Below are 19,447 nucleotides of genomic sequence, written 5' to 3'. Positions count from 1 at the left end.
TAGTGGCTGTTAAGGTGGTGGTGGTGGTAGTGGCAATAAAAAAAAAATAAAAAAAAAAGAAATTAATGATTACATAATCAATAAAAAATTAAAATTAAATTAAAAATTAAAAATCAAGAATTAAAATAATCATAGTTATTATTTAATTTAATTTATTTAGTTATAATTATTATTATTATCATCATTATTGTTACAGTTACAGTTACAGTTACTTCTAGTAATTCACACCCTTAAGAAGACGCTCACGAATGCCATCCAAAAAGCCGCCAACATCCTCGGAAATGTGCTTCAGCTCCTCAGAAATGCGAAAGCTCTGCTCAGCATCTGAAGAAGCAGCAGCAGCAGCGGCAGCTCCATGAGACCAAAAGTCAGTGATATTGCCTCCAGCACCATTGAAAATCAATTTATTAGGAGTATCAGCAGGAATGTCTTCCAAAATGCCACTGGTAGAGTAGGAAATCAAATTCTTCTTAAGTTGGGCAGGAGTAACAGCACCGGCAACAGCATACTCAGAGTCGGAAGCAGGCTGCAGCGACAAAAAGTAAGACAAAATGCCTGCAACATGAGGAGACGCCATCGAAGTACCGGAAAGGGTAGCGACGGCATACTTGGAGCCAATATAAGTGGATTGGATATTGACACCGGGACCAAAAATGTCAACGCACTTGCCATAATTGGAAAAGTATGCGCGCACATCCGAAATGTCCGAAGCACCGACAGTGACAGCATCAGCAGCAGCAGCGGGAGAGTAGTTGCAAGCATCAGCATTATCATTACCAGCAGCAACGGCAAAGTGAATGCCAGCCTTGACAGCGGCATTGACAGCCAAGTCAAGGGAGGGGGACTTGCCACCGCCAAGAGACATATTTGCAGTAGAGCCCTTAAAGCCCTTCTTGTTAGCCTTAACAGCGGCAATGTGGGCCGAGGCAGCCCATTCAACGCCCTTCAAAACGTCAGACATGGTACCCGAACCGTTAGAGCGCAGCACCTTGACAGCCACGATACTGGCCTTCTTAGCCACTCCGTACTTCTCGCCTGCAATAGTACCAGAGCAGTGGGTACCGTGGCCATTGCCATCGCTATCCGAGTCACCAGAGGGAATAGTCTTACCCCAAGAGGCACGGCCGCCAAAGTCAACGTGGTCAATATTGGTACCAGTGTCAATAACATAAGAGGTGACACCCTCACCACCATCATCGTCATAAAGGTACTTGTTAAAGGTAGAAAGAGAGAGGGGTCTTTTGTGGGAAATACGCGCAAGACCCCAAGGAGCGTCCTTTTCAGTGGCAAATTCAGAAGCAAAGACACGAGAGTCGTGTTCGACATACTTGACAATGCTAGAGTGAGTGCGAATGGCTTCAATAGTTTCTGGGAGGAAGCGGCCGGCATAACCCTTGAGGCCAGTGGGGATATTGTAAACATGCTTCAAGCCACCAGTGGCCAAAGCCTCTTCACCTTCAGCCATAAGGAAGGGGTGTTGAGAGTCACGCTTGTGAAGGGCTGAGACAGCTTCAGCATGGGCATCACCAAGCCAGACCAAGTGCTGGGAAATGAGAGCCTCATCGACATTGTCATTGAAAATGATAATGTAAGAGTCCTCCACCAGGTTCTTCTTGGCGTGCTCCGAAGTGGCAAATGGAGCCAGGGGCATTTTAGGAGCAACTGGAGTGTCAACAGGAGCTTGAGCTACAGGGACAGCAGGGACTGGGATTCTATTTCCATTCTCGAGACGAGAGAGCTGTGCAAGCATCTCAGGGTCGGTAGGAATGTAAATTGCATTTGCCACATTTGCGGCAAGAGGAAGAAGGCTAGCAGCAACGACAGCGACCTTCATAATGATTATAATGATGATAAATGTTTATATATATAAGTGTAGAGTGTTTATAGATGTAAGAGAGAGATGAATGGAGAGGTTTAAAAAAAGAGAGAAGGGTTGAGTAATAGAATTAATGAAGAGCGAGAAAGATTTATAAATATATATATAGAAATAGAAATAGAAATTGAAATTGAAAAAAAAAAAAAAAAAAAAAGTTGATGATAAGGGAAGAAGAAAGAAAAAAAAAGGTAAAAAAGGTGGGATTTTTGGTTTATTTATATGTGTGAGGTGAGGGTTTGGTTTTGATAAGGCCGGATTTTGTGTGTGTGTGAGGGGAGAGTGTTAAAAAAAAAAAAAAAAAAAAAAAAAAAAAAAAGAGCTCAGCCAAGTTTATCGTCACGCAGTATGGCAGCAGACCACACAGTAAATGTTGCGCTTATCGACCCAGCCAGGTAGTCAGACAGGTAGTAGTAGTAATAATAATATATATATATATATATATATACTACTAGTACTGGCCATTGAGAAACAAAGATTGTGTTATCAGTTTATTTTATTTACTTCAGTTCAATCATCAGGGTGATTAAATATAAAAATAATAAAAATAATAATAATAATAATAATAATAATAATAAAAAAAAAGGTTGCCTTTATCAGTGAATTAAGTAAAAAAAAAAAATTAAATAAATTTAAAGACTTTTCTTATCAATGAAGATGAAAAAGTTGCCACCAGAAAAGAAAATCTTTTTATTTTATTTTATTTATTTTATTTATTTATTTCAATGGACCAAATAATATATATATATATATATATCAATATATCATTATCATATAAAATCACTGATAAAAAAAAAGATACTTCTTGATGGTCCATACTTATTTACTTATATATATATAAATATAAAACCAGCAAGTCTCAAAATTGCAGTTCCATCCAAATACAAATTGCCACACACAAACACACTGCCAGTAGCAATGAAAAAAAATAAAAATAAAAAGATTGTATTATTATTCAAACGTTTTTTTTTTTTTTTACCTTTTTTAATTCTACATTGAGAAACAACAAGATGACAAAAAAAAAAACTTTTCATTCAATTATTCAATTATTTTGTATATAAATCAACCATTAAAATGGCATAATTACCATGAAAAAAAATTTTTTTTTTTTTTTTTAAAATAAATAAATAAAAACTCATTTGGAAATGTCATTGAGCAACTTAACTTTCCTGTCGGGGTAGCTCGCAATCACCCGTATTGGTGATGCCACTCATAATTTCTATTTGGTTGCCATTCTGATGTTTTTTTTTTTTTTTTTTTTTTTTTTTCCCTTTCAATTTTACTTTGCCACCCACCTTTTGAACCAGTCAGTTAAGTCAATCAGTCAGTTAATTTTCTTATATATATTAATATACTAATTGGTATACTTATATTTATATAAACTTTTGTTTGTATATAAAAATGTCCTTGTCGCCGGCGCTCCTGCCTATTTGGGCGCATCAACGAACAAACAAACAAACAAACAAACAAACGTATGCAAAAACTCTTTTTTTTTTTTTTTTTTTAGGTTGCCTTTTGTGACCCAATCTGTCTAAAGCCGCAATATACTAAAAAAAGTAAATAAAATTAAAACAAAAATGGAAGAAACCGGAAATCCCCGCATTTGATCACATTTAATTCACGTGATAAAATATTCAATCACATGACAATCACATGATTATATTTACTTGTTTTGATTTTTTGTCTGTTTTGAAAAAAAAAAAAAAAAAAAAAAAACCAGACCGCCTCGAGAATCACAAAATGTAAATAAAAAAATAAAAATAAAAATAAATAAAAATAAACAAAAAAAACAAAAAATCAACTATTTTTTTTTTTTTTTTTATTTCTAAAAATCAGTTTTAAAACTCTTTTTCTTCAAATCCATCTCTTTCCTTTTAAATCAACTTAAATCCAACCAACCAACCAACCAACCAACAAAACAAACAACACCCCAAATGTCATCCTTCCTTCAGAGTCTGTAAGTACTTAGACCAATTTCTCTTAAAATCACACATACCACTCTTCATCCCTAAATCCTAAAATCTATCAAACAACAAAATCTAACCTTTCAAGCCCATTTAACAACCAACGTGCAAGAGCTCTCAAAAAGGACCAGGATCTAGCACCCACAGGCCAACAAACAGCCTCTGCAGCGCTGGGCGCTGCAGGTTCTTCTCTATTGCCTTCTGCTCTTTCCGCTTCTCCTACATTATTATCATCATTATCATCACCATCATCTCAACAACAACAACAACAACAACAACAACAACAACAGCAACAACCCCTATTCTCTTCTCCTCCTCAACAACAACAACAACAACCATTTGGACCCCAGGGATTCCAGGCTTCCCCTGGATCATTCAATCCAAATATTATGGGCTCATCTCCAAATAACAACAACAACATTGGAACAGTCGTAGGAACTCCAACCTCTGGTCTCGCATCACAGATTCTGCGGCAACACGCTGAAACTACCCTTGGATCAGGGGCCCTGCGGCAAGCTGTCATGCTACCCGAAGGCGAAGATCTTAACGAATGGGTGGCTGTGCATGTGGTTGATTTCTATAATCAAATCAATATGCTCTACGGTACCATTACTGAATTTTGCTCCCCAACTTCATGTCCACGTATGTTGGCCACTGAAGAGTATGAATATCTTTGGCAAGATGGTGCTAAATACAAAAAACCAACTAAAATGAGTGCCCCAGAATACGCAGAACATCTCATGGAATGGGTCCAATCATATATTGAAGATGAATCTATCTTCCCCACACGTATGGGTAAAGATTTTGGTAAAGATGCCCCCATGGTGTTTCGTAACATTCTTAAACGTCTCTTTCGCATCTATGCTCACATTTACTGCCACCATTTTGACCAAGTCGATGCCTTGGGGATCCTCCCACATCTTAATACCTCTCTTAAGCATTTTATCCTTTTTACTAACCAGTTTAAACTTGTGGATCAACGTGAATTGGCCCCTTTACGTGAACTCATTGTACTTTTGTTGTCTGATGGCCAGCAGTAATTGATGGGGTCTATGTGTTGCATTGCATTGTGTTGTGTGTGTGTATGTTTTTTTTTTTTTATTTTAGTTGAACTTATTTAGTAGTAATCACTATATATATATATATATTTATCTATGGGTAACTTGTAATTTTGGTAGTTTAATATCTTTTCTCGGTAACATTTTCTTCCCTTTGTCTTTTTTATTTTTGTCTGCCTGTCTGTCCACTATCGCCAGATCTCTTTGATTTCTGTCCTTCCCCATCTTTGTCCTAAACCATCTCTTCCTCCCCCTCCAAAAAAAAAAAATAAAAATAAAAATAAAAAAATTAAAATGCCTTATGAAGACCCCTTCAAACCTGACGACGCTATTAGGTCCGTCTCCACTTTTTTACCTACAACTTCTGCTTTGCCATCTCCAACTTCATCTCCATCTATCCTCTCAACTTCTCCTGTCCGTCATGTCAAATTCAAACCCTCTTTTAAAGATACTTTAGGTCTCTACGGCGCCATCCTCTTTGTCATCACTGCCATCAGTGTCATTTCCCTCTATGTCATCTTCGCCGCCTGGTCATATCGCAAAAACAAAAACCTTCGTACTCCTCCTGTTCTTTTAACTGCAGATGCCAAACGTGTTGCCGAAGTCCAGGCTGAACGTGAAGCTGAATCTAAATCAAGCCCTCTAATCTCTTCCACTGAATCTTCTTCTCCTGAATCCTCGCCCACCAACCACGGCTTCTTGTTACCCGCATACGGCGCTCAAACGGCGGCTGCTAGAAGAGCCCTTGCTGTCAACTCCCTAGCCCCGGGCCACTACACAAACTACAACTTTGCTCTTGCTCGGTCCCCATCCCCTGTCCCCACAAGCCTACTCATTGACGATACGACCCTTACTTTGGCCCCTGAAGACGTACCCGAAGCCCTCACTGGTGACTTTGATCCCTCGGCCGCCCGCTTTGATGACCCAAGGAAAAAATACATTCGCAAACGTAACATCCTCTTTGGATTCTTCCATCCTTATGCTAACGCAGGCGGCGGCGGCGAGCGCGTCCTGTGGGCCGCTGTCAAAGCTACCCTCGAGGCTGCCCCCCAGAATGTGTGTGTGGTATACACGGGGCTTGACACGCGTGAAGAACCTCCAGAAAAACTTGCAGAACAACAACAACAACAACAACAACAACAACAGCAACAGCAACAGCAACAACCTCCCTCAAACCCTGCAACAATTAATGAACCTACAAGTATCTTGGCCTCGGCTTCAAGAAGATTCGGCCTAGAAGTAGACCCCAAACGCGTACTGTTTGTGTATCTCCCCAGGCGCCACCTTGTTGATCCGCGCACATACCCGCGATTTACCCTCATTGGCCAGGCAATTGGGTCGGCTATTCTTGCTGGCGAAGCCATGGCTCGTCTAGTCCCCGATGTGTTTGTCGACACCATGGGCTATCCGTTTGCGTACCCATACGTTTCTGCCATCACTGGAATCCCAATTGCAGCATATGTGCACTATCCTGTCATTTCATCCGATATGATTTCTGCCATGGTTGCCAATGTTGATAACGTTGACAAACAAGAGCACCATGTGAAAAGAAATGCAAAAGATGATAGCCCTGCTACTGCAGCGGTCGGAGCAGCCATAAGAACTGCTAAATATCTCTACTGGCAAGCTTTTGCACTCGCTTACACTTACGCAGGTTCTTACGTTTCCGTGGTCATGGTCAACTCCTCTTGGACACTGGCCCACATGCGCCGCCAATGGGCTCTGGGTCATACATCCTCCATTGGTAATGCAGTCGCTGGGTCCCGAATTCAAACTGTCTACCCGCCCTGTGCCACCCAAGATCTTGATTCTGCTCCCATTTCAGACCCCCGCAGTAATACCGTGGTATATGTTGCCCAGTTCCGCGCAGAGAAGCGTCACGAGCTGGTGTTACGCGAGTTTGCGCGATTCCGCGACGCGTTTGTGGCTGCTCAAACCGCCGCACTAAAGCCTGAAGCAAACGCGTCCCCACTTTCGTCACGCATTGCCGCGCTCTACCCACCAAAACTCGTACTTGTTGGCTCCATCCGTAACGACACGGACCGCCGTGCCGTGTATCATTTACGGCTCTTGGCGCGTGAGCTTAAATTGGTGGATGTCCGTGATGTTGAATTTGTTTTAGATGCACCCTGGCCCGCCGTCACAGAACTGCTGCGCTCCGCATCCATTGGTGTTAATGCTATGTGGAACGAACATTTCGGTATGGTTGTTGTCGAGTATATGGCTGCAGGCTTAATCCCCGTGGTTCACAACTCTGGCGGCCCCAAGCTTGACATTGTGGTGCCGTTTGCTGGAACCCAAGAAGCCGCGGACCACGAGGCCTTACCCACTGGCTTTTTGTTCCGCGCACCACAGGACCCCAAGCACGATTACAGCCTTGAGGACGGGTCCAAACACAAGTATGCAGAGACCGTGGCCACAATCGATAACACGGATCCCGTTGACACCCAAACACTAAACCCGGAACACCTCAATAACCCTGGCGTACAGGACTTGGCAGACTGCTTGTTTGTAGCCTACACACTTCCTCAAGACATCCAACAGGGCTTCCGCTCAAGAGCGCGCCAGGCTGCTAGCCGGTTTTCCGATGCCGCATTTGCTGCTCACTGGGCGTCTCGTGTCGATATTCTCCTTAAGCTTGAGAAACGTCGTCGCCATGAGCGTCTCTCTCGAAGTATTGTCTACTAGATAGATTATAAAAATAAAAAAAAATTTTTTTTTAGAACAATAAATTAATTAAAAAAAAAATTAAAACAACAGTTTTGAAAACCTAAAAAAAAAAGGTATATAGAAAAAAAAAAATTCAAAATAATTTACTTGGCTCCACTAGAAGTCGTTTGTGGAAGTCCGCCCGCAAAGAAAAGCCCGCTGGGCTCTCCGCCATCGTTTGCAGCACCAATGCCAGTCAGGGGTTTGAGGTCATCAACACCAAACGACCCAGTGGCTTGGCGCGACGGCCGACGCTGGAGAGGTGACGTGCCAGTCTCCGTAGTTGCAAGAACAGAGTCCCGGCGTTTTGCCACCGCCTCTTGAACAGAAACATTCGAACTTTCAGGTCCACGGGCCACACCAATACCAGAGTGGAGGGCAGCAATGGCCTCCTCCTTGTGGTTGGTTTGAGTCAGTCTTCGCTCCAGCTGTATAGGCAAGTCGGAATCAACCGGTGCAAAGTTCTTGTCATTTGGCAGTGTGGAGTTAGTTGGGTGCTTCAAATCGTAAGAAAAGACAGACGAATCGTCGTCAATGGCATAGTGGTTAGTACCAGACTCTGGCGAGCCCGGAGTAGCACCAGCAGCACCGCCCAAAACGCTTTGGAATCGGCCGCGCTCAGCACCCTTACGGCGCAAATCACCTTCAGGCTCCTCAATAACTTGGTTGAGAGACTCATGACTAAAGTCTGTGTGGCCTGCGCCAAATGGCTCGCCAATTGAAGTTACTTCAGAAGTATTGGACAATACTGGAGTCAATTCACTAGCAGCTCCAGGGGAACCACCGCGGTTAGGCTGGGCCAACGAGCGGTCGAGTGGGCTCAAATTGTCATCAATAATCTGCGAGTTGCGAGATGATTGAGGTCGACTTCCTGTGACAGCAGCCAAGCGAGGAGACTTTGCGCCAAATTTTTCTGGATTAGGAGCAACCACGGTAGGAACAGGCGTTGCAAAAGCAGTGGCAGCGACAGCAACTGGAGCCACGGCCGCAGCAGTGACTGGGGCCGCAGCAGCAGCGGCAGCAGCTGGAGCCGCAGAAACTGGAGCAGCAGCAGCAGCGACTGTAGTTGCAGCACCCGGCTTCTCAACAGGATCTTGAGAAGGAAAGTATTTAAGGGCACGAGCAACAGGAGAATCGATATTACTTAAAGTTGATAAATCGGTAAACCAGTCATTAAGCTTTTCCTTTGACTCAGCGCGGAAAACCCACTTGTGGCCACGCGAGGAGCGGGTATTTAAAGTAAATTTGTGCGAGCCTGAGGTAGACTTCTTATCAAGCTCAACAAGACAATCACTAAGGGCAATTGACATAACAGGAACAGGGTCTTTGCGACGATCTGGGCTCTTAAACTCGTGCAAAAAGGAAGGAGTAAGCACATACCATGCACGGGAGTACGACTTGAGATACTTTGAGCGACGCTCCAAGTAGCCTGAGCGAATCTCATAGGCTAAGCTAGAGTTCATATTTGGGTAGATAATGTCCTGAATGTTGCGAAGCTTAAGAGTTGGGTCGACAAAATTAGCATCGCGGGAAATGAAAGCGTCCCATTCCTTAACAGGGTCAGATTCGGCATAGCCAGACAAAATCTTAGATGAGAGAAGCTTCTCGATATTGATTGCTTCTGTTCCAACAAGCTTGCCAAATGCGCTAAGAGCAGATTGGACTTCTTGGGCAACAACACGTTCGAGTTCCTTTCCTGAAGATTGGATATTGAGATAAGCTTCAAGAAGGTAATTTTCCTCATTGACTTGGCGGGTTAGTTGTTTACCAACAGCTTGTTTAAGAAGGTAAGGGTCACTTTTAGGAGATAGGGCTGTCGAATTATTGATCAACATGTCGATGGAGCTAAGATAAGCAGCCAAATCACGGTGTGCTTGGTGTTGTTCTTTGTCGACCGAATTTTTAAAGTCTGAGGCAAGGTTTTTGATTTCCTTAATTTTGACAAGCAGGTCGCGACGGAGATCTTCGAGACGAGGAATAATATTGTAGACGAGTTCCTTAGAAACACGGTGAGCAGCTTCAGCTTGAGTCTGGTGATAAACGAGCAAAGCTGCGGGGACATCAGCTAGGGAATGTGAGCCATAAGGCAAAAAGTTGCGAGCAGTTTGCTCATCTTCTGGGTGCATGCCAGTTGTGTGGTAAGCAGGTCGTGGCGAATTTCCGCTTGTTTCAGATTCAGCTGCTGAAGCTGCTGCAGAAGCTTCAGAAGAGGTACCGTATTGGAAAAAGGGGAAATTGACTGAATTGACAAGTCGTGAGTTTTGACGATAAATGTCGTCTTGAAGAGAGGCAAAATCTTTAAAGTAGACATTGAGGGCACGGATGATTTTGCGCCAAGCAGAGAAGCGAAACGCCAGCGCGTCTGTGGGCTGAGCGTTTACTGGGAGCTTCAGGTCGAGAGAGGACGACATTTGGAAAGGGTGAGAATATGAGATGTTTTGACTCAATTAAGATTGATTAAAGTGGCGTCAAAGAAAGAAGAAAAAAAAAAATGAAGGAAAAAATAGAAGATAAGGTATATATAAAGGAATTAGGAAAGAAATAAGAATAAAAAAAAATTGAAGGGAAGAGAGTGCACGGCAAACAAACAGGCGGATATACGCAATTGTTACCAAAGCAAATGGGACCAAAAAATAATAAACAAGAAAACAAACAAAACTGCACGCAGTGAGTATATACTGTGGATTGAGTACCCTTTGGATAATATAAAAAAAACTGTGTGTGGGGGAGAGAAAAAGTCTCGACACAATGATGTGGGTATAGGCTTTAGTATAGATTTAATAAATTGTTAAATTTGTGAATATTAGGTTAAAAAGGAAAGAAAAGAAATTAAAAAAAAAAGGGGGAGAGGAAATGACGAGGTTTATATACTTTGGAAGTGATGAGAATTCTAACAAGCAAACAAAAAACTTCCCCACGCAGAAACAAAAAAGACGGGCGGCCTTGGTGGCTGCTGCTGGCTAAGAAGAAAAAAAAAAAAAAAAATAAGGTGGTCAGAGAAATTGAGTAAAAGATTAGTCATCTTTGGATGCTTATCAGACGTCATCACTTTGAGCGGCACGCGGTTTCCTGGTTGTACGGGACAATGAAAACGAGTCTGCCCTAAAGATCCGATCAAAATGAGAAATAGGTACTTTCTAAGTAACTTCAAACAACAACAACAAAATCAAAATATTAAACCGGCACTCTGTTTTTGTAGATACAAAGTATTGATGAATAGTTCGGGTTTAATTTTGTTATCTTCTCTTCTCTCAAAGATATTGTGCGACCCTTTTTTATTTTTATTTTTTTTTTTTTTTGAGTTTCTTCTACCTACCTTTAAAACTAAATAGTGCGCACGTGGCTGAATGGGTTCGCGAAGCACTACAACAATACAATGGCCATTACATCATCATTATTCTTTGTACTCCAAATAGATAGACTAAGAAACTAACTAACTATAATTAACAAAAAAAGAAAAAATACAACAAACGGACTTTTCCAAGCCATAAAAGCTTTTTTCGAGATTTTTTTTTTAAAATAAAAAAAGATAAAATAAATAATCCTATGTTTCTATGATGGAACCCTTAATCAATTAATCAATTAATCAATTAAATAAATAAATAACTCATAAATAGTGTCTCTAATAAACATTTTCACAAATCCATCCCCCCCTCCTCACAGTAATAACGCGCCGAATCCAACTGCCACAGCCAACGCCGCACATGACCCGCGGCCCGCCGCAAAGCCCTGTTGCGTAGTCTCCGCCCCGGTACTCGTCGCCCCATTGCCACCATTACTATCAGCCGACGACGTTATAGTCGTTGACAATGTTTCTACCGCTTCTGAAGATATTTGCTGTGTTATTGTTGCTGCCGTTGTCAGACTATTGTTATTCCTACTACTAAGCCCACTGGCCGTCTCAGCCGCACTGTCTGTGCTTGCCGTGGCTGTGTGGGAGAAGAAAGAAGAAGAAGAAGAAGAAGAAGAAGAAGAAGAAACTGACGGTTTGGTGGAATTCCAAAACCCAACCGAACTGGAAGTCGCAACAACCTGACTCAATGTCAACGTAGTAACGGCCTGCTCAACATCCGCATACCGAACAATCAATGAAATATCATAATAAGACTCATCTCCCGTCGTTGAATGTGATCCAACATATAATAAATAGTCTCCAGACGCCGCATCTTTAACCGCTGTAAACTGGCTTTCGCCCTCCGCAAGAAAATAGTTACCCCGATCTGCAACCGCAAATGTTCCAGCCCCTCCTGCTGCTGGATCTCCTCCACTCACTGCATCCCCATCTAATGTTCCTTCTCCTCCTCCTGCAACTTGTACTACCCTTAGCAATCCATCGGAGCCTACTGCCAATCTATATGCGGAGTTTTCATAAACTTGAACAATGCCTGTGCTCGTGGATATGTCTGTAGCTTTGCCGAGAAACATACCCGAAAAATAGTCACTAGGGCTGGCCCCTAATGTCCCTGGTAAGACAACAAGACCCGTCGAGTAGCGGATAATGGGTGATGTAAAATGGATTGGGGTTCCGGTATCAAAGGCCACAAGTCCAAACTTGCGGTATGGTGTAGCGGCACATGCAGCTGTGATTGCATGCACTGTGAGAATCTGGGCTAGTATTAAAGTTGGAGAACAAATATTAATCATGGAGTTTTTTTTTTTATTTTTTTGAAGAGGGTATAAACGAGTGAAAATTAAAACAAAGTGTATATTTTAATCACAATTCCCGGAGTTGAAAATTGGAAAAGAAAAAGAGAGGGATTAATGTATTTTTAAAGATAATTGATCATTTTGTATAATTTATAGCGATTGGCAATTTCTATATATAAATTTTTTTTGTATGCGCACATGTATAAACTTACACAGAGCTGTATTTTTGGCCGTGCAAAAATACAGCGAAGCCCCACTATAACGCCTGCAATAGAAAAAGCATCTTAAACCTTTTTTTTTGTTCTTTCTTTCAAATTGTATATACTCAGAAGCGCTTTTCCAACAAGTTGAAGTTATAATTTAATAAGAAAAAGATGAATATGAATATAAAAATGAAGATGAAGATGAGGAAAATATGAAGAGCTTGTTACCTTGTCGCAGGATGAAACTGGTGCAACAAGGGGGGAGCAGACAAATTTGATGTGTACATAGTACTTATATCACTTACAAAAACCTCACCATCATCATCATAATCACCACCATAAACAACTTCCTTTTTTTGTCGAAATAAGTTACTATGGCCAGTTAAATCCGGTATATTGTGATAACTAAATCAAGCTTATTAGCGACTGTGAAAAAAGTAAAAAATACAGTATTAAACCCTAACAAGATTTTCCCAGAAACGTTTATAATACTTTTCTTCCATGACTAAAAATAGTGTAAAATAATAATCACCGTTTCAAACCTTGACCCCACCAGCAAGGTTTTTTCGTCTTCATCTTAGAAACAAAAGTTAAAAAAAAAAATTCTATTATCATTAATGTTTCTGGATAATCTCTTTTTTTCCCCCACTCTTTAAAATGTTCTTTCCGGATACATGTCATCCTATATCTCTCTTTCTCATGATCTTTCAAGTCGATTCTGACGAGCCACAGCTGCACGTTCGTTCCGTTTCACATAACTCTTTACTGGAACTGCAATAACCGTCCATGAAGCCAAAAACAAAAACCCAAGAACCATCGTAAGAACACCAACCGCTAGTCGTTTACCATGCGAACCAGAAAGCTTGCCATATTCTCCAGCCTCCATCAAGTCCGCAGAAGTTATGCTGCATACGGCAACCGACAAAGCAGAGGCTAAAAGATCTCCTCTATGGATCCAGGTCCAGATAAACACTTCTATGCGCTGGGTATATTGCCTTACATCCACTTCTATCATAATACTATTCCGTGGAGCAGTCATTATTGTCTCACTATTTGTCGTAGTGGGGGTAACGCTAACGGCATTTGCTGATTCAGAATTCCCAGACACCAATGCGGCCGACGGTGAGTGAATCGGAGTTAGAGGTGGGTTTGCTGGTTCCAAATTACCTTGTTGTTGCTGTAGAAGATGCTGCTGCTGCTGATGATAATCCTCTTCTTCTGATCGGCTTCGTAATTGTGCCAATGGTATTTCTTCTTCATTCTCAGAAGAATCTTCGACTTGTCGTGTTGATTCTATCCGACCTACAATAACGTGCAAGGTCCAAACAACACACACCCATATCAGCAACAATCCAGAAATTAGGACAACAACAATGTCTGTGGGACGTGGGGTATTCGATTTGGATTCAACAATTGAACATTTTTCAGGAATGCGATACCGATATTTTGAGTTGCTGGGCATTCTGTTGCATGCTTTCCCCAAAATCAGAAACATGCTCAACCCAAATACTGGTATGATAATGGTTGTCTGCATGACTCGTGTAATAGTTAATGCAGATAATATTGACGTTGAAACTAGTTTTTGCATTTTGGATTGTTGGTTACTAGCAATTTAGCGACGCAAAAAAAAAAAAAAAAAAATGGTAGTTCAGAAAAGAAGATAATTCAAAATTTGAGAAAGAAATATTTCTATATTTATAAAGCTCGTTCAAATGAAAAGAATAAACTTTCGATAAAATAAACGGAGGGGCTGTGAACACATATACACGGCTGGTAGCAATAAATTCATTTGGAACACACTTGCCTAGAAAAAAAAACCTATCAAACGAGTTTAAACAAGCTCGTTTTGCAAAATCAATCAATTGGCTGGAATGAAGCGCTATTTTATATTTTAATTTGTTTTCCCATTTGAAATATCCATATATATATATATATATATATATATATAGCTACATAACTTGCTATGTAAAAAACCAAGAAAATAACTTTCAAGTTATTTCGATTGAAATGTCAAACGTCATTGATATTTTCATTTAAACCAACTGCAAACGCCGCACCTGACAAATAAATAGCTTTGCCTAGATAATCACAACGGTTACCCTCCCGAACACGTTCTGCAACCAAATTACTTTTAACCCAGCCTTATCATGCAGCCCTAAAATAAATCCCTCCCACAACTCAACAACTTACACACACCACATATTCATAAACAACCTCATTTTCATGACAACCACGCTTCCCTCATCACCGCCAGAATTTCACTTGGAACTGGCACATTTTTTATCCCCCAGTTGTTTAAAATCTTTAAGTCAAACATGCTCTGCCTTGCGCAAAATATACAAACCTGAAGCTTGCAAGTACTGCATGCTATCAGACACACAAAGCCTCCCACCACCTAAAACATCAGCAGGCAGACAAAAAAACGATTATCGTCCGGTACCAATTGAGGTATTGAAAAATCCAGACCGTTATTCTTGGTTCTGCAGCGATGCTGTCATTTTTCTAGAAGCTAGAACCTGGTATGAACAAGATCAGGTTCTTGAGCTTCTTAACCCCATTATAGAAGAAAAATACCCTAGACTGAAATATTTCTATGTTTTATCTTCTTTACGCCAAATTCCTTTCCTGTTTGATTTATTAGATCCTTTGGAACGTAATTCCAAACTTGACATTGTTAGAATGACCCTTAGAGACTTTAGTTTTCTTGAGTACTTGACACTAAATTTCCCACTTCTCAAAAAAATCACAATCACCAGTGTTAACCAATCATATGAAATAGGCATAATGCCTTTTGTAATTATTCCCGAATCTCTTATATTTACCAATGTTAATCAGCTTTCACTTCACGCAGCCTTTTTTAACGAAACTCCACAATTGATACCTCCCCTTATCCGCAGTTTTAAGTCCTGGACAAATTTATCCGCACTCATTATTTCTCAAATCAAAGTTTTTTCGAATGATGATCAGATCTTGGTAAAAGAATATTTTCCTTCTTTTTTTGAAATACCTACTACACTAAAAACATGCTATTTTGAAAGTTTCACACACTCATTTGTAAGCTACTCATTTGGGCTTGTTCCTCTCACGGAACCAGTCATAATCCCAGCAGTCACGCGTCTATCACTTGTCAATGACTCTGATACTTCTCTAATTGCAAACAAAATCAGTTTTCCAAATGTCAAAAGCATGACCATTTATTCTCGACTTCCGAGTCCCTTAAATGTAAGAGCAATGTTTGGTCGAGTAGACCAGACTGAGTCTGCCTTAACCAGGCTAAGCCTTGGGTTTGATACTTTTGAAATAATGAACGATATTTCCGAAATAAATTCTCTTTTAAACTTTAAGCAGCTCAAAATTTTGCAGCTGGTAGATGATCACGGCATGGCTGTTCCACAAACACCAAGCGCTTCCAGCAAAGATGAAGAAGAACAATTTAAATCTTTGGTTTGCCAACGTCAAGGTGAAAGCATGCTATTTAAAACAAGCGATTATCCATTTTTGGAAAAACTCCCGTCCTTGACGTTAGACTGTGTTGAATTATTTTCCCTTATATATCGCTATAATATTAACCACATCCCGATTTTCTTTATCAAAATGTTAAAAATTGAGTATATTATATCGAAAATTTTTTCGCATTCAAAAATTCAATATCTCTACATTGGTAGCTGCAATTCCTTCATCTGGTTACCATCTCTTGCATTATTTTTGAAAGGAATGGAAAATGCTGTTTCTCAAGGCTCAAATACACACCCGGTAAAACAAATCAAAGTTGTTTCCAGTGGCTACTATGTGGAAGATGTCCATTTTGAACGTTTACCTCAATATCCTTCCATGACTCGGTCGTTTTTCAAAAATGTTGCTTCAGCCCTTTACAACTTCCAATACATGGGACTTCCAGAAAGTACTAATTCCGTAGTATCTGATCAAGGAGTTAACATTTTCGATTATGCTTTGGATCCAGATAGAGAAGAATTTCTTACAGAGGATGAAGATTTTTGGAGATGGAATTATTAGCACTTTATTTCACAGATTGAAACTGATCTATTGTCTTGAATAATACGGGTTTTCAATAGTTGTTGAGCAAACATTTTTTTAGCGAAAGAAAAAAAAATTGGAGTGAAATTTAAAACATTTAACTTCAAAATAAAAAATAAAAATCAATTTTATTTACCGTGGTTAAAATTTATTATTTTATTTGTGTTAAGAGATCATTTGATGTTTTGCTATTGTTCAATATTTAAATTATCTTTTTGTTTTAACGAATTGGTGGTTTCTTTTAAGAGGGGTTCACAATGAGTAATGTTTTTTTTTTTTTTTCATCGATATTAAGGATAATCCTTAAATATCCTTAATTTTTTTCACATAAGTCATTATCAATTTTTTTTTGTTTTTTAAATTAATAGCAACTTTAATTTGGGTTCAAATAACTATTTATTACAAACAAGCTCAGATCTTAACACTTATACTCAAATTATTTTATCAACACCTTTCCACTTTTTCTCAGTTGAACGAAAAATTTTTTATATTTAAGAAGAGCGCTTTATTGTGGCGCTTCACAATGCCATATCAAGTACCTCTCCCTTATAATGTACTAATTAGTACATTTCATAAACATTAAGATTTTTTTTTTTTTTCATTGTAAGCAGGAGGCTATTGACCAAAAATAAAAATATTGATAAAAAGTATTTGGCAAATTCACTTTTTCATATTAAAATCGTTAAACATTCTAAAAAAAAGCTTTTTATTTTTATTTTTAATTTTTTTTTCTCATGTACTCTAGCATTGAGAAAAACTTCAAATTACCTTGTAAACTTCACATGTATCAGTCAACCAGCTCCAAACTTAGATTGTTTGTAAATTGACCCTGATAATCATGAATAATACACTTGAATTACTTAAATAAAACATACAAACTTTTTTAGAAATCATTAAAAATAGAAAAAAAATTAAAAAAAAATTAATTACAAATAAAATTTCATAAATCATCTTCGGTTTGCTTCCAAATCCATGCCAGCTGGAACTAGTGTGTCATTATTTTTTTCCGGTGGCAGAACAGCCCTTCCCATAGTTTGATCAGGTAAAAATGCTTCTGCAACTTGTACCTCATCTTTACTTATATTTGCAGCTGCAGCATTCTCTATTGATCCTTCAATAACTGGAAAGTAACCACCAGGAAGACCAGCAAGTTTTGTAGTCCAGCCCTTTGCTTTAATGTATGGAATAGCCGACTTAAGAACTAAAAACAATGAAGCTATAAAGGAAGGCCATGTCAAAGCACTCAAAACAGTATCAGCTTGAACCAACTTGCAGATTTCGTATCTACAACTGCCAATATCACCGGCATATGTAGCCAAGTAGATCCATGAAACAAACCAGAAAATGTTTGACAAGAATTCGACAACTAAAAAGAGTGGCGGAAAAGCTGCAATTTCCAAAACAAAAGGAGAAACCATGAGATACAAATTGGCCAAAATGGTCCAGACAGAAACAAAAGTGGAAAAAACACAACTGTGGTTCTTTTCGATACTGACATTAGAATATCTGTACATGCTTTCCACATACATTTTAGCTCTATCAAAGGCCTCGTTAGTTTTGTGAACACTGGCTGCCGCAATTCCAAGAATAATAATTGACATGACCAGCTGAACTATTCGAATGATAAAAAGAGGCGTAGTAATCGCCTGTATTGAAAAAGTAGTTTTAGTCATTGGTAAAACTATGAATGATATGAAAGTTTGTTATTTTGATTAGAAAAAGATAAAAAGTGTGGTGAAAAAACATAAATCAAATAGTAAAATGAAAACAAAAAAAAAAAAAAAAAAAAAAAGATAAAATAGACCAAAGGCAGAGCACGTCTATTTATACAAATAAAGACTCTCATTACATAGATATTGTGTCTTTTCCCTTAGTATTTTGAGTTGCCATTATAAAAATCGGTGGCAAAGTCTCGTTCAACTTTTTTCTAAGTCAAAACCTCAAATGTTTTGTAGATTTGTTTTTTAACACTGCCTACACAGGGACTCAATGCATTTTCACTGCAACAGTCTTCCAACTTTTCTTATGTGCGGCTGGACCCCTCAGCCCCGTGTATGCTTTTTTTTTTTTTTTTTTTTTTTAAAGCGCTGCAGCAGCGCCTGCTCAGACAAGCGGTTGCTTCATTAAGTAATTCTCCCTTGTGTGACAAGCTTATTTGATACTTTAAGGAACTTAGTGTTTTTTGTTGCCTGGAAGTTTTTTTTTTTCAACATTGTAAAAAAAAAAAAAAAAAAGATCAAAACTTATTGAAATTTATACAAATCATTATACTAAATTAAACAATGTACAGGATATCACAAATCTATATAAGATGGGGTTACTCAAGTTATTTTTAAATTGGGTTCTTTAATTAGAAATCCTCTAAAAAAATTGCTAAAAAACTCTTGGCCTGGATCAACATTGTAATGTCAAGCTTTTTACTATCAAATAAAATAGTGGCTGTGATACACAGAACAATTAATTTTTGCAAAATCATTATAATGATTAGGTTTGAGATAGATTTCAATGACATAATGCCTTGCTATTGTGCAAAATTGATAGCTTTAAATTGATACTGCCTAAGACGCCAAGTTTCGAGTATCGACCCAACAAACAAACCTGTTTTTCATTTTTGAGCTGATGATTTAATTAAAGTACAATTAAACCTTCTGTCCAGTATATATTTTACAAAAAAATAAGTTGACAATTTTTTTTTTACAGAAAATGAATCATACATGTGCAAAAAATAAATATATGTTAACAACTTTTACAACTGAATTGGTACTAATGGGAAATTTCCCAATTTAAATTAAACTTTGGTTCAAATCTCCAAAATATATAAAATAGCTAACAGTTCAAATCTTTGAAAAACATGTTTATTTTGTTTTGATGTTTTCCTAATATGATCACAATATTACTTTTTTTGTGAACAGACCAGCCCGTGTTGTGCTTAATGTGCCGATGTATTAGATACAAACA

The 19,447-nt window shown here is 39.0% G+C and overlaps 8 protein-coding genes across 8 annotated transcripts; 3 read left to right on the top strand and 5 right to left on the bottom strand.

Annotated features, from left to right (window-relative positions):
- Positions 1-214: 214 nt before the first annotated feature.
- On the bottom strand, positions 215-1,834 carry SAPINGB_P000144 (uncharacterized protein; the record flags this gene model as incomplete). The annotated part of the gene is made up of 1 exon (XM_031994868.1): positions 215-1,834. The coding sequence occupies one exon, from the start codon at positions 1,832-1,834 to the stop codon at positions 215-217; it is 1,620 nt and encodes a 539-aa protein (XP_031850759.1).
- Positions 1,835-3,807: 1,973 nt separating this feature from the next.
- Positions 3,808-4,877, top strand: SAPINGB_P000143 (uncharacterized protein; the record flags this gene model as incomplete). Its single annotated transcript, XM_031994867.1, has 2 exons — positions 3,808-3,830; positions 3,926-4,877. 2 exons carry the CDS (start codon positions 3,808-3,810, stop codon positions 4,875-4,877), a joined length of 975 nt encoding a protein of 324 aa, XP_031850758.1.
- A 312-nt stretch (positions 4,878-5,189) lies between these two features.
- SAPINGB_P000142 (uncharacterized protein) lies at positions 5,190-7,583 on the top strand (the record flags this gene model as incomplete). Its single annotated transcript, XM_031994866.1, has 1 exon — positions 5,190-7,583. One exon carries the CDS (start codon positions 5,190-5,192, stop codon positions 7,581-7,583), a length of 2,394 nt encoding a protein of 797 aa, XP_031850757.1.
- A 125-nt stretch (positions 7,584-7,708) lies between these two features.
- Positions 7,709-10,015, bottom strand: SAPINGB_P000141 (uncharacterized protein; the record flags this gene model as incomplete). Its single annotated transcript, XM_031994865.1, has 1 exon — positions 7,709-10,015. The coding sequence occupies one exon, from the start codon at positions 10,013-10,015 to the stop codon at positions 7,709-7,711; it is 2,307 nt and encodes a 768-aa protein (XP_031850756.1).
- Positions 10,016-11,261: 1,246 nt separating this feature from the next.
- SAPINGB_P000140 (uncharacterized protein) lies at positions 11,262-12,248 on the bottom strand (the record flags this gene model as incomplete). Its single annotated transcript, XM_031994864.1, has 1 exon — positions 11,262-12,248. The coding sequence occupies one exon, from the start codon at positions 12,246-12,248 to the stop codon at positions 11,262-11,264; it is 987 nt and encodes a 328-aa protein (XP_031850755.1).
- Positions 12,249-13,151: 903 nt separating this feature from the next.
- On the bottom strand, positions 13,152-14,042 carry SAPINGB_P000139 (uncharacterized protein; the record flags this gene model as incomplete). Its single annotated transcript, XM_031994863.1, has 1 exon — positions 13,152-14,042. One exon carries the CDS (start codon positions 14,040-14,042, stop codon positions 13,152-13,154), a length of 891 nt encoding a protein of 296 aa, XP_031850754.1.
- A 635-nt stretch (positions 14,043-14,677) lies between these two features.
- On the top strand, positions 14,678-16,468 carry SAPINGB_P000138 (uncharacterized protein; the record flags this gene model as incomplete). The annotated part of the gene is made up of 1 exon (XM_031994862.1): positions 14,678-16,468. One exon carries the CDS (start codon positions 14,678-14,680, stop codon positions 16,466-16,468), a length of 1,791 nt encoding a protein of 596 aa, XP_031850753.1.
- A 968-nt stretch (positions 16,469-17,436) lies between these two features.
- On the bottom strand, positions 17,437-18,162 carry SAPINGB_P000137 (uncharacterized protein; the record flags this gene model as incomplete). Its single annotated transcript, XM_031994861.1, has 1 exon — positions 17,437-18,162. One exon carries the CDS (start codon positions 18,160-18,162, stop codon positions 17,437-17,439), a length of 726 nt encoding a protein of 241 aa, XP_031850752.1.
- Positions 18,163-19,447: the final 1,285 nt, after the last annotated feature.

Source organism: Magnusiomyces paraingens, assembly GCF_902498895.1.
Source record: "Magnusiomyces paraingens strain CBS 517.90 genome assembly, contig: contig1, whole genome shotgun sequence".
Lineage (NCBI taxonomy): Eukaryota > Fungi > Ascomycota > Dipodascomycetes > Dipodascales > Dipodascaceae > Magnusiomyces > Magnusiomyces paraingens.
The sequence above is the reverse complement of the archived record's forward strand: the minus strand, read 5'-3'. Positions and strand labels throughout refer to the sequence as shown.